The following is a 16621-nucleotide window of genomic DNA, read 5'->3' on the forward strand; positions in this document are numbered from 1 at the left end:
AGGGTAGCTTCATTGCTAGGATAAAAAAGATGTCATTTAGTACTTCTACAAATTGTGACAAAGATTAAAAGACATTTTAATATTAAGGAAAACAACTTAAAAGTGGCTTTAATTGATAAAGTTCTATATGACAATCTCACTTTTTCAGAAGTAAAGAAAATACCAATGTTATTCATGGGATAGCTGGATAGCTATAATACTTTTAAGACCACAAGATTAGAAAATTCACATAAAATAAAGCAGATGTAAAAGTTGTTCAACCTCATTAATAATTTTATATATATATATATATATATTTTTTTTTTTGCGGTACGCGAGCCTCTCACTGTTGTGGCCTCTCCCGTTGCAGAGCACAGGCTCCGGACGCGCAGGCTCAGTGGCCATGGCTCACGGGCCTAGCCGCTCCACGGCATGTGGGATCTTCCCAGACCGGGGCACGAACCTGTGTCCCCTGCATTGGCAGGCGGACTCTCAACCACTGCGCCACCAGGGAAGCCCCTAATATATTTTTATATATTTTAAAAATAAAAACTAATAGTCAATGTTGTAAAGGATGTAAATAAACACACATATTATTGATGAAAATATAAATTAGTATAATCCTTTTGGAAATAACTTGAGGCATAAAATGTTTGTAGCCTTTGATAGCAAATATTACTAAATAGAATTTATTCTAAGGAAATATTTTTTAAACAATAAACTGCATGCTTGTAGTATAGTAGCCTACAATACTGGTAAAGTTGAAAACTCCTAAATGGTCAAAAAAAGAAAGGTATAAAATTATATAACACATAAACTTAATGAATTTTAAGCATTAAAATGTTCATTCTATAAATTATGAATCAGCAAAAGAACAATGATATGGTGTAAAGTAACAAAAGGAGAACATGAGTAAGTCTAGATAATGATTGTAACAGTACCAAGTGTATTCATGTCGGTTGGCAAGAAATGGAATTTTTAAAAAAAACCAAACATCTGATGTGTTACATGGGTAGAACTGTGGCTTGCAAAATCTAAGGATTGTTTATTTAAGAAAATTACTGACTATCAGTTAGAAGCAAGCTTTGTAGTTGCTTTGACTTGCCCTAATTCCATCATCCTTTCTCAGGATATGCAGCGGCCTTGAAAACCAACAGCCTCACAACCATGGTACTATGTAGGTGGTAGAAGGAGTTTGGAGTTTGGAGTTTCCCAGAAGTCCTGTCCCCAAAGAACTGATATTATCTAACCTATCTGGAAGCTCCCTGGAAATACCTATTCATGCAGCTTGTCTTTATTTGACCCAACTCAGAGCTCACTCACTGCAAACAATTTTCTTCCTGGGGAATCTGTTGAAAATAATCATCAGCAGTTGCTTAACACTGCAGCTGCCTGAGACAGTGATAGCAGTTGATGCAAATAAGACTTTAACTAAAACACTTAAAAGGTAAAGCTTGAGAATGAGATGTCCCTTGCAGGGGCCAGGGGAACATCAAAAATCTCCAATAGATTCCTGGGAGTCTAAAAGGCCACATTCATAAGTAGAGCTGTGCACATGCCCAGGAAAAACCTTAGAAGGCCCTAATCTCTCACCTCTGACTGACCTTGAGGCGCTGTGCAAGCAGGAAGTAAAGGCTAATGCAGAGTTGTAAACTGTTTGCCACATCTTTGAAGATGTACCCAACAAGTACACAGAGCCTATTGGCAAAGGTTGGAAGACTTATTGATTCTAGGCTTGTAAGGAAATCTTAATTCAATCATTAGCTGAACACTAAGCTAACCAAACAGACTTCAGTGGCTACATATGGCAGAGAATACAGACTTTACAGAATTAATTCAGGAAAGTCATTAAACAAACAAACAGCAACAACAACAAATCCTGGGAAGACAATGGGATATGATTTCTGGTGTTGCCACATCATATTATTTATAAAGTCCGGCTTTCAACAAATGATTGTGAGACATGCAAATAAAAGAAAAGTAAGGCCCATATAAAGGAAAAATAGCAGTCAACAGAAACTGTCCCCAAGGAAGTCTAGATGTTAGACTTACTAAATAGGATTTTAAATTAACTATTTTAAACAGGTTCAAAAACAAAAGGAAACTATCTCTAAAGAACTAAAGTATGATAACAATGTCTCACCAAATAGAGAATATAAATAAAGACATGGAAATTATTTTTTAAAAAAACAAATAAGAATTCTAGAGTTGAAAAGCATAATAACTGAAATGAAAAATTCATTAGAAAAGGCCCAACAGTAAGTCTTAGCTAGCAGGAGAAGAATTTGTGAATTTGATAATAGATCAATTGAGGTTATCCACCCTGACAGAAAGAAAGAAGAAATATTAACAGAACCCTAGAGACAAACGGAACATCATCAAGCAAACATGCATAATGAGAGTCATAGAAGAAAAGGAAAGAGTGAAAGGGGCAGAAAGATTATTTGAAGAAATACTGATCAAAAACTTCCCAAATTTGAGAAAAACATTAATCTATGCTTCCAAGAAGTTCACTGAACTTGAAATACAATAAATTCAAAGAGACTCAAACTTAGACTCATCATAATAAAACACAAAACAAACAAACAGGGACTTTTCTGGTGGTGCAGTGGTTAAGAATCCACCTGCTAATGCAGGGAACATGGGTTCGATCCTTGGTCCAGGAAGATCCCATGTGCCGTGGAGCTCATGTGCCACAACTACTGAGCCTGTGCTCTAGAACATGTGAGCCACAACTACTGAGCTGCATGACACAATTACTGAAGCCCATGCACCTAGAGCCCATGCTCCACAACAAGAGAAGCCACTGTAATGAGAAACCTGCACACTGCAATGAAGAGTAGCCCCCACTCGCCACAACCAGAGGAAGCCTGCATGCAGCAATGGAGACCCAATGCAACCAAAAATAAATAAATAAAAATATATAAATTTATTTAAAAAAAACAAAAAGGGCTTCCCTGGTGGTGCAGTGGTTGAGAGTCCACCTGCCGATGCAGGGGACACGGGTTCATGTCCCGGTCCGGGAAGATCCCACATGCCGTGGAGCGGCTAGGCCTGTGAGCCATGGCTGCTGAACCTGCAAGACCCGAGCCTGTGCTCTGCAATGGGAGAGGCCACAACAGTGAGAGGCCCGTGTACCACAAAAAAAAAAAAAGAGAATTTGGTAGTGCAGAGACTCATCACATACAAAGGATCCTCAATAAACTGAACAGCTGATTTCTCATGGAGGCCAGAAGACAGTGAAATGACATACTCAAAGTGCTGAAAGAAAAAGACTGCCAACTAAGAATTGTATATGCAACAAAACTATCCTTCAAAATGAGGGTGAAATTAAGCTATACTACTATTCGAACAAACAAACTTTAAGATAAAAATTATTACTAGAGAAAAGAAGGATATTCTATACTGAGACAAGGGTCAATCCATCAAGATTCTATAACAATTATAAACATACATGCACCTACCAACAGACTCCAAAATACATGAAGCAAAAACTGACAGAATTGAAGATAAAATATACAATTCAACAATAATAGTTGGTGACTTGAAAACTTCACTTTCAATAATGAATATAACAAACAGACAGACGATCAACAAGAAAATAGAAGACTTGAACAACACTGTAAACCAACCAGAAGCTAACAGACATCTATGGAACACTCCATCCAACAAAATCCTAACACACATTCTTCTTAAATATACATTAAACATTCTCCAGGCTAGATCATATGATAGATCACAAAACAAGTTTCAATAAATTTAAATCATTGAAGTCATACAATATATGTTCTCTAACCACAATGGAGAAACTAAACCAAATAACAGGAAATGTGGGAAAATCACAAATATATGGAAATAACAATACACTCTAATAACCAATAGGTCAAAGAGGAAATTAAAAGGGAAATTAGAACATACTTTTAGATGAATGAAAATGAAAACACAGCATACCAAACTTTATGGGATACAGATTAAGCAGTACATGGAGGCAAATCTATAGCTGTAAATGCCTATAAAAGAAGAAAATGTCAAATCAATAATCTTCTACCTTAAGAGACTAGAAGAAGATGAATAAACTAACCCAAAGCAAGCAGAAGGAAATAAAAATTAGAGTGGAAATTAATAAAATGGAGAATACAAAAGCAAAGGAGAAAATAAGCAAAACCAAAAGTTGGTCTTTTGAAAAGATCAACAAAATGGACAAATCTTCAATTGGATCTACCAAGAAAAAAATAGACACAAGAGGGACTTCCCTGGTGGTCCAGTGGGTAAGACTCCCTGCTCCCAATGCAGAGGGCCTGGATTTGATCCCTGGTCAGGGAACTAGATCTCGCATGCATACCACTACTAAGAAGTCCACATGCCGCAACTAAGAAGCCCGCGCACCGCAACTAAAAAAAAAGATCCCGCATGCCAGAACTAAGACCCAGCACAGCCAAAATAAACAAATAAATATTTTTTTAAAAAACACAAGAATCAAACAACTAAAATCAGGAATGTAAGAGGGGACAGTACGACCAAACTTACAGAGATAAAAAGGATGAAATAGAATACTATAAGCAATTGTTTTCCCACAAATCAGACAACCTAAGTGAAATGGATGAATTCTTAGATTAAAAACTACCAAAATTGACCAAAGAATAAGTAGAAAGTCTGAATAGAACTATAACAACTAAAGAGCTTGAGTTAGTAATCAAAAAAATTCCCACAAAGTAAAGCCCAGGACCAGGTAACTTCACTGGTGAATTCTACCTAACAAGTATGGGAGAATTAACATCAAACCTTCACAAATGCTTCCAAAAAGTAGAAGAGTATGGAATACTTCCCAACTTATTCTATGAGGCTAGTGTCATCCTTATATGCAAAACAGAAAAAAAATAACAAAATAAAACTACAGAGCAATATCTCATAAATATAGATGCAAAAGTTTTCAATAGAATACTAGCAAACTGAATCCAGCAACATATAAAAAGAATTATATATCATGACCAAGTGGAATTTATCTTAGAATACAAGGCTGGTTCAACATATGAAAATCAATTAATTTAATACCCCATATTAATAGAATAAAGGACGAAACCAGATGAGTATCTCTAGAGAGGCAGAAAATCATTTGACAAAATCCAGCATCCTTTCATGATAAAAAAATACACAACAAAGTAGGAATAGAAGGTAACTTCCTCAACCTAATAAAGGGCATCTAAGAAAAACCCACAGCTAATATTATACATAATGGTGAAAGACTGAAAGCTTGCCCTATATGATCAGGAACAAGATAATGATGCCCAATCTTGTCACTTCTATATAACATTGTACTTGAAATCCTAGGCAAGAGAAAGAAATAAAAGTCATCCAGATTGGAAAGAAATGAGTAAAAGTATCTCTATTCACAGATGACATGATCTTACATATGGAAAATCCTAAGGAATATAAAAAAGTTTTACAGCAAATAAACAAGTCCAGTAAGGTTGCAAGATAAAAGATCAATATACAAAAAAAAAAAAAAAATCAACTGTATTTCTACACACTAGCAAAAAGAAATCTGAAAATGATGTTAAGAAAATAATTCCATTTACAATAGGATTAAAAGGAATAACATACTTCAGAATAAATTTAACCAAAGAAATACAAGATTTGTAAACTGAAAACTACGAAACATTGTTGAAAGAAATTAAAGAAGATCTAAATAAATGGAAAAAACATCCCGTGCTCAAAACTTGAAAAACTTAATATTGTTAAGATAGTACTATTCTCCAAGTTGAGATACTAATTCAACACAATCCCTAGCAAAATTATTTTGTCTTGTTTGTAGAATTGACACGATGATCCTAAAGTTTATATAAAAATGTATAAGGCCCAGAATAACCAAAACAATCTTGAAAAAGAAGAACAAAGTTGGGAGACTTAACACTGCCTGATTTCAAAATTTTCTACAAAGCTACAGTATTCTAGAGAGTGTGGCACTGGCATAAGGACAGACATATAGATCAATGGATTCAAAATCAGGAGTACAGAAATAAACTTTTGTATTTATAGTCAAATTAATTTCTGACAAAGGTGCTAAGATAATTCAATGGGGAAAAAATAGTGTTTTCAACAAATGGTGCTGGAACAACTGGATATCCACATGCAAAAGAATGAAGTTAGATCCCTACCTCTCGTATCATGCACAAAAATTAACTAAAAATAGACCAAAGGCATAAATGTTAAGAGTTAATACTATAAAACTGAGAAGATAAATCTTTGTGACTCTGGCTGAGGCAAGAGTTTTTTAGATGTTATAGCAAAAGCACAAACAAAAAAGAAAATAAATTGAACTTCATCAAAATTAAAAGCTTTTGTGCTTCAAATGAACTATCAAGAAAGTGAAAAGTAACCTATAGAATGTGAAAAAATATTTGCAAATCATGTGTATGATAAGGAACTTTATGCAGAATATATAAAGAGCTCTTACAACAATAAAAAGACAAATAATTCAATTTAAAAAGAGGTAAAGGATTTGAACAGACAGTTCTCCAAAGAAGATATACAAATAGCCAATAAGCACATTAAAAGATATTAACATTAGTCATTAGGGAAATGCAAACCCAAACCACAGAGAAATATCACTTTACTCCACTAGGATAGCTATAAATACAATAAAGAAACAGATAAGTAACAAGTGTTGGCAAGGATGTGGAGAAATCAGAACACTTATACAATGCTGGTGGGAATGTAAAATGGTTCAGTTGTTTTGCAGAACAGATTTGCAGTTATTTAAAAAGTTAAAAATTGAATTAACTATGTCCCAGAAATTTTACTCCTAGGTATATATCCAGGAGAATGGAAAACACATATCCTCACAAAAATTGTACATGAATGTCCATAATAGCATTATTTATAATAGCCATAAATGTCCGTTAAATGATAACTGGATATTCAAAATGTATTATATTCATACGATGGGATATTAATCAGCCATAAAAAAGGAAAAAAGTACTAATACCTGCTACAATATGGATGAACCTTGAAAACATTATGCTAAGTAAAAGAAATTATACACAAAAGGTCACATGTTACATGATTCCATTTATATGAAATGTCTATAAAGGAAATCTCTAGAGACTGCAAGTCGATTAGTGTTTGCCAGGGGCTGGGAGGAGAGGAGAATAGGGGGTGACTGCTAGTTGGTACAGGGTTTCTTTGAGGCTGGTGAAAGTGTTCTGGGATCAGATAGTGGTGATGGTGTACATTTTTGTGACATATTAAAAACCACTGAATTGGACATTTTTAAAGGGTAGGGCTTCCCTGGTGGCGCAGTGGTTGAGAGTCCGCCTGCCGATGCAGAGGACACGGGTTCGTGCCCTGGTCCGGGAAGGTCCCACATGCCGCGGAGCGGCTGGGCTCGTGAGCCATGGCCATTGAGCCTGCGCGTCCAGAGCCTGTGCTCTGCAACGGGAGAGGCCACAACAGTGAGAGGCCCGCGTACGCAAAAACAAAAACAAACAAACAAAAACAAAAGGGTAGCTATATCTCACACATTACAAAGAAAAAAGAGGCCATCCTACAGCGACGTCCTCCGCCCCCGCAGGTGCGTCCCCCCAAACCGCGGAGCGGCCGGCGTGGTCGCAGGCTGGAGGCGGGCCCGGGGCAGCGCCGCCGCCGGCCGCCCCTTGCTCCGGGCCCCGCCGCCCGCGGACGCTGATCCCCCTGCTGGAGTCTCCCGGGGCCCTCAGCGAGTCCCTCTGGTTACCCTTCGGCCCACGTGGGTCTGGGTCACTCCACACCAGAACCTGGGCGGGACCGCGCAGGGGGTCCCAGCGCCGGTGTCTGCCCAGACCTCGCACTACGACCTCCCCGGAGAGCCTCTGCCGCCCTAAAAGTGCTAACGGTGGTGTGTGCGCAGGACACAGACTGGGGCTCCGTTTGGCTCCCTGTTTATGAAACATTTCAGAAGCCAGAAGAAAATACATTGTTGAGAACACAGCGAAAGCAGCTTTTCTTGAAAAAAAAATGGACAGAAACATCCTGCGGTATCAGTGCTCAATATATTTTCTGATCAAGAGTGCAACAGGGCTTCCCCGGTGGCGCAGTGGTTGAGACTCCGCCTGCTGATGCAGGGGACACGGGTTCGTGCCCCGGTCCGGGAGGATCCCACACGCCGCGGAGCGGCTGGGCCCGTGAGCCATGGCCACTGAGCCTGCGCGTCCGCAGCCTGTGCTCCGCAATGGGAGAGGCCACCACACTGAGAGGCCCGCGGACCGTAAAAAAAAAAAAAAAAAAAAAGGTGCAACACATAAGACATTACAATAGCAGCTTCTCTTGCTGAGTTACGCAATTCCATTCTGGCTGCCTGCCTGGAGGCTTTCCAGTCAATTGATATGGAGGTGCAAGAGGGGATCCATCCTTGCCTGGGAGCAGTGGACCCGATTCCCATTTACCCTCTCTCTGGTGTTGGAGTGGAAGAGTGTGGAGCTGTGGCTAGAAGCCTTGCTGAGAATCTGGTCCAACGTGTTCCTGGCTGCACTGTGTTTCTCTTTGGTGAGGCTGACCTGCCTGAGAAGCACACTCTTGTCCAGAGAAGGAAGCAACTGGGCTGGTTCACAAGGAGGGATTTCAGTGTTCTTAAACCTAACCTGGGAGCTGCACCTGCCCGAAGATGTGGTTTAACAGCTTGCTTCAGGGTGTTGTGACAGTTGCGTTGGAACAAAATTGGAATTTCAGCTTTGCAGTGAGGAGATTCATGCTGCCGCTAGAGCAGACGAGAGCCAATCTGCGGGAGGCAGGAGCTGAGCGAAACCGCAAACTGAGAAGCAAACTTTCACATCAGGCGTCGTAGCTAGCCCGTATGTGATGAACTGCAATGTTACCAAAGATGATCTCAAGACTTGGCTCTGGGAAAAGAGATCGCTAGTGCCATTCGGGGCTCAAATGTGAATGGACTGAAGGGCGTCCAAACGATGGCTTTTCCTCACGAAGGGAAAATGGAGATAGCTTGCAATGTAGAGAGTTTTGAAGATCAAGAAGTTACAGAAACCTCAGAAGGCTCTCAGTACATGGCTTACAGTGTCCTTGGGGACCATTTTTATTATGTATCTCCTTATTACATAGAAGCTCAAATTAAAAAATTGACAAGTGATCGGGGAATTGGTACTACAGGGAGAGCATTAATTGGATTTACACCCCAAGAGTGCAAGAACTGTGCTGAATATGCTATTAAGGAAGGTATTGGGGAGTTCTGGAAGATACGCAGAGGCATTGTCATGTGATCCAATCTAAGGCTTCATTGAAATTGTAAGGAAAAAATATCAGCCATTACAAAGTTTTCTTTTGGCCAGTGAAGACGAGTGGAAGATCCGAGAGCTTGGTTCCAGCTGTGAATTGGAAAACTGGACGCCTTCTCTGTCCAGTGACAACAACAGGTGTTTATAGATTGTCCATAGTCACCTTATGATATTTCTAGTCGTCACTGAAACTTCATGAAATCCTCCTCTGTATCAAGTGCATGCACTTGCATGTACTAGAAGCCCTCCTGAATGAGCTGCGTAAAATGGCCATCGTTGCTGAATCATCTTTAATTATCATGAACAAAACTAAAAACGGACTCAATTTATTTGGTATTCCTGACCTCTTTATTCCAAAGTCATTCAACTCTCATTTTTTTAATGTGCACTTTTAAAAATCAAGTACTAAGCAACTAATAAATGGGGAGAATTATAAAATAACATTACTCCTTTGAAGCAAAAAAAAAAAAAAAAAAGAAGAAAAGTAATTACCTATCTGAGATACGTATCATACTATCCTTAGATCTAGAAGCCCCTGAGAGTACAGAGCTGGGGATAGTTGAAAATCCTCAGTGAGACAAGTCTATAGGTGTTTAGTTCTTTTTTCTTTCTTTCTTTCTTTTTTGTTTTTTGAAGGACATGTTAATAACCCAAGGATCAACCTCATGGGGCAGAAAGCTTGCTTTGTTCCTCCCTGACTTCAGGTAAGAATATTTCAAGTGACACAGATGAGGGAACTGGGACAACTCCTTCCCACCACTGTAATAAAGAACTCAAAGTACATCTTACCAAGGCTGGGTTTTCCACATCATTTCCACATAAGAAGATGGAGAGAGCACAGTATTCTATTTTTTTTTTTTGTATATGCCAGGTTTTACTTTATTTTTTGCTATGTAACCTCCTTTTTATTTTGGCCTTTTTTTAAATTGAAGTATAGTTGATGTACAATACTACATAAATTATAGGTGTACAACATAGTGATTCACAATGTTTAAAGGTTATATTCCATTAATAGTTACTACAAAATACTGGCTGTATTCCCTGTGTTGTACAAGACATCCTCGTAGCTTATTTATTTTATACATAATGGTTTCTACCTCTTAATCCCCTACTCCTAACTTGCCCCTCTCACCTGCACTCCCCCCACTGGTAACAACCAGTTTGTTTTCTGTGTCTGTCTTTTCTTTTTTGTTATATTCACTAGTTTGTTTTATTTTTTAGATTCCACATGTAAGTGATATCATACAGTATTTATCTTTCTCTGTCTGACTTATTTCACTAAGCATAATACCCTCCAAGTCTATCTATGTTGTTGCAAATGGCAAAATTTCACTCTTTTTTATGCTGAGTAGTATTTCATTGTGTGTGTGTGTGCACATAGATAGATAGATAGATAGATGATAGATAGACAGATTACATCTTCTTTATCCGATGGACACTTAGGTTGCTTCCATATCTTGGCAACTGTAAATAATACTACTATGAATATTGGGGTGAATGTATCTTTTCAAATTAGTATTTTCATTTTTTTCAGATATATACCCCAGGAGTGGAATTGCTGGGTCATATGGTAGTTCTATTTCTAGTTTTTTGAGAAAGCTCCACACTGTTTTCCTTGGCTACACCAATTTACACTCCCACCAACAGTGCATGAAGGTTCCCTTTTCTCCTCACCAACATTTATTATTTGTGTTCTTTTTAGTGATAGCCATTTGACAGGTGTGAGGTGATATCTCATTGTGGTTTTAACTTGCATTTCTCTGATGATTAACAATGTTGAACATCTTTTCATGTGCCCGTTGGCCTTTTACATGTCCTCTTTGGAAAAATGTCTATTCAGGTCTTCTACCTTTTTTTTTTTTTTTTTTTTTGCGGTACACGGGCCTCTCACTGTTGTGGTCTCTCCCGTTGCGGAGCACAGGCTCCGGACGCGCGGGCTCAGCGGCCATGGCTCATGAGCCTAGCCACTCCGCGGCATGTGGGATCTTCCCGGACCGGGGCACAAACCCGTGTCCCCTGCATCGGCAGGTGGACTCTCAACCACTGCGCCACCAGGGAAGCCCTCTACCCATTTTTTAATTGGGTTGTTCGCTTCTTGATGTTGAGTTGTACGAGCTGTTTCTATATTTTTGATATTAACCTCTTATCAGTCATATCATTTGCAAACATTTTCCCCCATTCAGTAGTTTTTCTTATCATTCTGTCAATGGTTTCCTTTGCTGTGCAAAAGCTTTTGAGTTTAATTAGTTTCCATTTGTTTATTTTTCCTTTTATTTCCTTTGCTTTAGGAGACAGATCCAAAAAATATTCCTACGATTTATATCAAAGAGTGTTCTCTTTATGTGTTCTTCTAGGAGTTTTATGGTTTCGGTCTTACATTTGGGTCTTTAATCCATTTTGAGTTTTTTTTTTGTTTTTTGTTTTTTTTTTTTGCCATACGTGGGCCTCTCACTGTTGTGGCCTCTCCCATTGCAGAGCACAGGCTCCGGACGTGCAGGCTCAGTGGCCATGGCTCACGGGCCCAGCCGCTCCACGGCATGTGGGATCTTCCCGGACAGGGGCACGAACCCGTGTCCCCTGCATCAGCAGGCGGACTCTCAACCACTGTGCCACCAGGGAAGCCCTTGAGTTAATTTTTGTATATGGTGTTAAGTAGCATGATATGCTTGACTAGAAAATGAGAATATCAGTGTTCTAATATCAGTTATGCCATTAACTTATTTAAGCCTCAGTTTCCCTATCTGTAAAACAAGCAGTTGGTACAAAAAGTCTCTAAGGTCTTTTCTAGAACAAAGACTCTGAGATTCTAGAAGGAAATCCCCTTCATTGCCTACACTCCTCCACTCCAACACACACACCCATAAACAAGAAGCATTCAGCCATGGCAGTTGGGCTATCATTTTCTGTTAAGAAGAGACAAGCTTTGTAGCGTGGCTAATGGAAAAAGAACAGAAAAAGAAGTGGAGTAACCCAAGGAATGATTTTACTGGCTGGGCTCCTAAGAGACTGCAGAAGGATCCTATGAAGCAGTTTCCAGGTGTGTGACGTTTGTTAGCTGGACATTGCCACTAGGTACAGTTCTGATTCTGTTCAGTGGCACGTGAACCTGTACTCACAGAACATCTACTCCCTTCTGCTGAAGAGTCTCCTCAAACAGAGGTTGCAGAAGTAACCACAGACTCTCTGGCCCACAAGTACATTTTGCTTAGATTATAAGATGACTTTTTTTACTGTGCCAATATCCTTAGATCAGGAAATTTTACATAAATATAAAAATTTCTGACTTTTGTGGAAAAACTATAGAATCCAGTAATACTGTACACAAATTCTGACTTGTGAAATCGTTTGGAATTGAATTAAGGCTATACTTTTTGAGGTACCCTCAGTTTGTCACAGTCCCCACTATTCCCTGTGTCCCACATGCTGGAGCCAAGTATCAGAAGACTGTTAATTTCACGTTTGCACAGTTGGGGGTTTTTCTACATCTGTTTTTTTGCCACTGCCTGTCTTATCCCAAGATAGCATCATTCATCACTTACCTGGCCCTTGTGGGCTGTTGAGATACTTACTACAGATGGACTTTCACACCCAAGCACTGGGTTAGCACCTGTGTGAGGAAGGCTCCCGAGTCTGTATCTCCAGACCCACATGGCCACTGTCTCCTCAACATCTCCACCTAGCTAACCCCACATATTACCTTAAATTCAATAGGCCTAACACTTATTTACTGACTTTCCCATATATCTTCCCTCCCCTCCCCTCCTTCTCTCTCTCCTTTCCTCTCTCTCTCTCTCTCTCTCTCTAAACGACACCACTAACCAGCCAGTGAAGCAAGCCAGAGGCCTCGGAGTTACCCTAAACACCTCCTCTCTCTCACTGCACTCATTCAGTCACCAAGCCCAGAAGGTGTGACTTCCTTGCATTGCTCCCACCCCTCTCCTTCCCTCCACTCCCCCTTTATACTTAGTTAAACCAGGCCTCCACCGCTTGCCACTGGTCTATGGCAAACTGTCCCAAGAGCCTTCCCACCTCTAGGTTCACCCCCTTCATCCCACACTTACAGTGATCACAGAGTAGGTCTGTGCAAGCACAGTCTAATTCTGTCACACCTTCTTTAACCCTCCACAGGTGCCCTGCAGCCTACCACAGGTTAAAGGGCCGGTCTGGACACCCATCCCCGCCACCCGACCTCGGCAGCCTCGCCTTTGCACACCCTAAACCACCTGTTATCTTTCATTCTCTTGCTGATTTGCACACCCCCGTGCTTTTTCCCATACTGTATCCAGGGCCTGCTTTCTGTGTGTGAGTGCCTGTTCAACTTTAAATACTCAGCTGAGGGGTCAGTGAAACCTTTTCTGTTCAACCACTACCGCCCACACTTAAAATCGAGCACTCTTTCTCCATCTGCGCTTGGTTCCCTCTGCAGCCCACCAGACTCCAATCAGAACCCTTCACTACATTGTTTGCTTACTTGTTAGCCTCCTTCTACTACCCTATGAGCTCAGCAGGGGCAGGGATGGTGTTGGGGTCATCTTGTATCCTCAGTACCCAGCATAGTGCCTTATAACAATAGGCACCATCAGGAACGAAATTGGGTCATTTGTAGAGACATGGATGGACCTAGAGTCTGTCATACAGAGTGAAGTAAGTCAGAAGGAGAAAAATAAAGATTGTATCTTAACGCATATATGTGGAACTTAGAAAAACGGTACAGATGAACCTATTCGCAACACAGGAATAGAGACACAGACAGAGAGAACTGACGTGTGGACACGGGGCGGGGGCGTAGGGGGTGGGATGAATTGGGAGATTGGGAATATACACTACCATGTGTAAAACAGATAGCTAGTGGGAACCTGCTATATAGCGCAGGGAGCTCAGCTCGGTGCTCTGTTGTGACCTAGATGGGTGGGATGGGAGGGGGAGGTCCAAGAGGGAGGGGATATATGTATACGTATAGCTGATTCACTCTGTTGTACAGCAGAAATTAATGCAATATTGTAAAGCAAATATACCCCAATAAAAATAAATAAATAAATACAAATATATCAAATTCCAAAAAAGAGATGAACGTGTGCCTATCCCACAGCATTCTTACCAGCTTATGAAGCATAAAAATACACAAGTGAACAGAATGGTTTTTTATTGGAGTATAGTTGTTCTACAATGTTGTGTTAGTTTCTGCTGTACAGCGAAGTGGAGTTCCCTATGCTATACAGTAGGTTCTCATCAGTTATCTATTTTATACATATCAGTGTATATATGTCAATCCCAATCTCTCAATTCATCCCACCCCCCCTTTCCCCCCTTGGTGCCCATATGTTTGTTCTCTACATCTTGAACAGAATTTTTTAAATGTAAACAAGATATCTATAACTAAGTGCTCCCTGGCAAGGGAGGGAAAGTTAGTTAACGAGATCACCTCTTGTGTGAGCCCTGCCATAGACTCCCAACCAGTTCCTTTGCAACCTCTTCCGTTTCCCGCCCCCCTCCAGTTTGTAGCCCTGAATGGAAACTTGATTCAGGCCCGCTGCTTTGAGGAGAAAATCTAAGAGCCTTAGAAGTCAGGGCCCTTCCTGTCTCTGCAGCCTCCTCTCCTACCTTCTTCTTTAGGCTCTCTGCTGGCCTTCTGCCAAAACTCGGGGCATGCCCTGCCCTCTCCCAGCACAGGGCAGGTGTCCAAGCTGTGCCTTTGCTGGAACATTCTTCTCTTATTAGCCTCCAGCTCTCAAAGCATTTGCTCATCGCTCAGTGACGGCTTCCCTGACTGGAGAGGTCAAAGCCTCTAAAATACCCACAGCAGGGCACAGAGATACACGTGCACCCCCAACAGCTCGTACTATGGAGCCCCTTTGCACTACTTTGGTACCAAATGACAGAAGGTGGCATGAGGCAGCTTTCAGCCTCTCCTCTGTGGACGGGAACTGCCGAAACAAATGCTTAGACAGTTAACAGAAGGCATCCACCTCAGATGGTAGTTTAGCAACCCTCTGTCGCTCCCCCAGTGCATGGGATGGGAGATCATGGGCACACCCAGAGGCTCATCAAAGCACCCTCAGCCACTCCAAGGCCAAGCAGGCTTCCCCAGGGGATTTCTGGTCAATGCAGTAGTATGTTTTCCTCCCTCTCTCCATTACATTTCCGGGATTATCTCAGGGCCCTTAAAGCTGAAGTCTCTTGCAGTCCACTCCTCAACCCGATGCTTTCTCAGTTAACTAACTAAATGAGATGACTGCCTCCCACTGTGCCTTGTCTAACCCATGGGTGAGGGCCCAGGGATGGGCTCAGAGGAGGCGGTGAGGAAAGCAGGCCATTCCAGCAGTAACCCAGAGAACCCGCATCTTCAAATGCTTCAAGCAGCCAGCTCATTGAACAGACAGATACTCAGATGGCCATGTCACTCCAGAGACAGGTTCCCTTCCCACCTGGGGGAAGAGGCAGAGTCTACAGGCACCAAGATCCCCGCCCCAGAGATGGGAGTACTTGCCCCAGACACCACTGAGGAAGTCCGAATGAGGAAGTTAGGTACAACGTCTTATAACACTGAAGCCACTCATCTCTGTGTTTAACTTAGCTTCTGAAATCATTCTTGATAATGAGATCTACTATGCCTATATTTTATTTCTGGGTGTACAGTAGATAAAGGAGTAAAAGAGAGAGCCTGCAAAATCAAGATGACAGTGATCAAGAGTAGCCGTTACCTGGAATATGATTTGACTCGGTCCTTGGCCTTCAAAAATAGAAAAGGTCATGGGCTCCAGGGGTCCACTAAACTTTCCCTCTTGGCCATATCCAGTTGTCTGTTAAAAAAAGAAAGAAAAAGAAAATTAGCAAAAACAAAAAAAAATTAGCATCACCATCTACTATGAATGTATACGCGTCACTTGCTGATTTTCTTATGGTTCCAGGACTGATATATGAAACCTAAGATTCTAACCTGGCTCAAAACAATGTGAAATCTAGTCAAAACAGGCAGGAAGGGGTCTAATAGTTGTTGAGGCTCTACTATGTCAAAATGGTTTGCTTAGAGCCTAACACGGCTTTTCTCATTTAACCATTCAAGCAATCACCCTGTGGGGAGAAATTAACACTCCCGTTTTATAAATGAGGCTCACACAGGTTAGCCACTTGCCCAGAGTAAAACCCATAAGCAGTGGACATGGCACACACACTGGGTTCTAGCTGAAGGAAAGTTCATGATTTTCCCACAATGCCACTATGCTGTTAAATTCTACATGGTTTTACATAAGCTTCTTTTTTTTTTTAACTTTTTAATTTTTGGCCGCATTGAGTCTTCGTTGCTGCACACAGGCTTTCTCTAGTTGCAGTGAGCAGGGGCTATTCTTCGTTGTGGTGCCAGGGCTTCTCACTGCAGTGGC

The 16621-nt window shown here is 40.9% G+C and overlaps 1 protein-coding gene and 1 pseudogene across 1 annotated transcript in view; one reads left to right on the forward strand and one right to left on the reverse strand.

The window, feature by feature from the left end:
- The window catches only part of CDH17 (cadherin 17), a 99654-nt gene that overhangs the window by 59217 nt on the left and 23816 nt on the right, over nucleotides 1–16621 (reverse strand). Inside the window, exon 3 of the mRNA XM_027131405.1 lies at nucleotides 15944–16042. Coding sequence (XP_026987206.1) covers nucleotides 15944–16042 — 99 coding nt within the window. The remainder of the gene's footprint in view (nucleotides 1–15943; nucleotides 16043–16621) is intronic.
- Nucleotides 888–8651, forward strand: LOC113633244 (formiminotransferase N-terminal subdomain-containing protein-like; annotated as a pseudogene).

Source organism: Aethalodelphis obliquidens, unplaced genomic scaffold, assembly GCF_003676395.1.
Source record: "Aethalodelphis obliquidens isolate GAN/ISIS:26980383/991018 unplaced genomic scaffold, ASM367639v1 scaffold39, whole genome shotgun sequence".
Taxonomy (NCBI): Eukaryota; Metazoa; Chordata; class Mammalia; order Artiodactyla; family Delphinidae; genus Aethalodelphis; species Aethalodelphis obliquidens.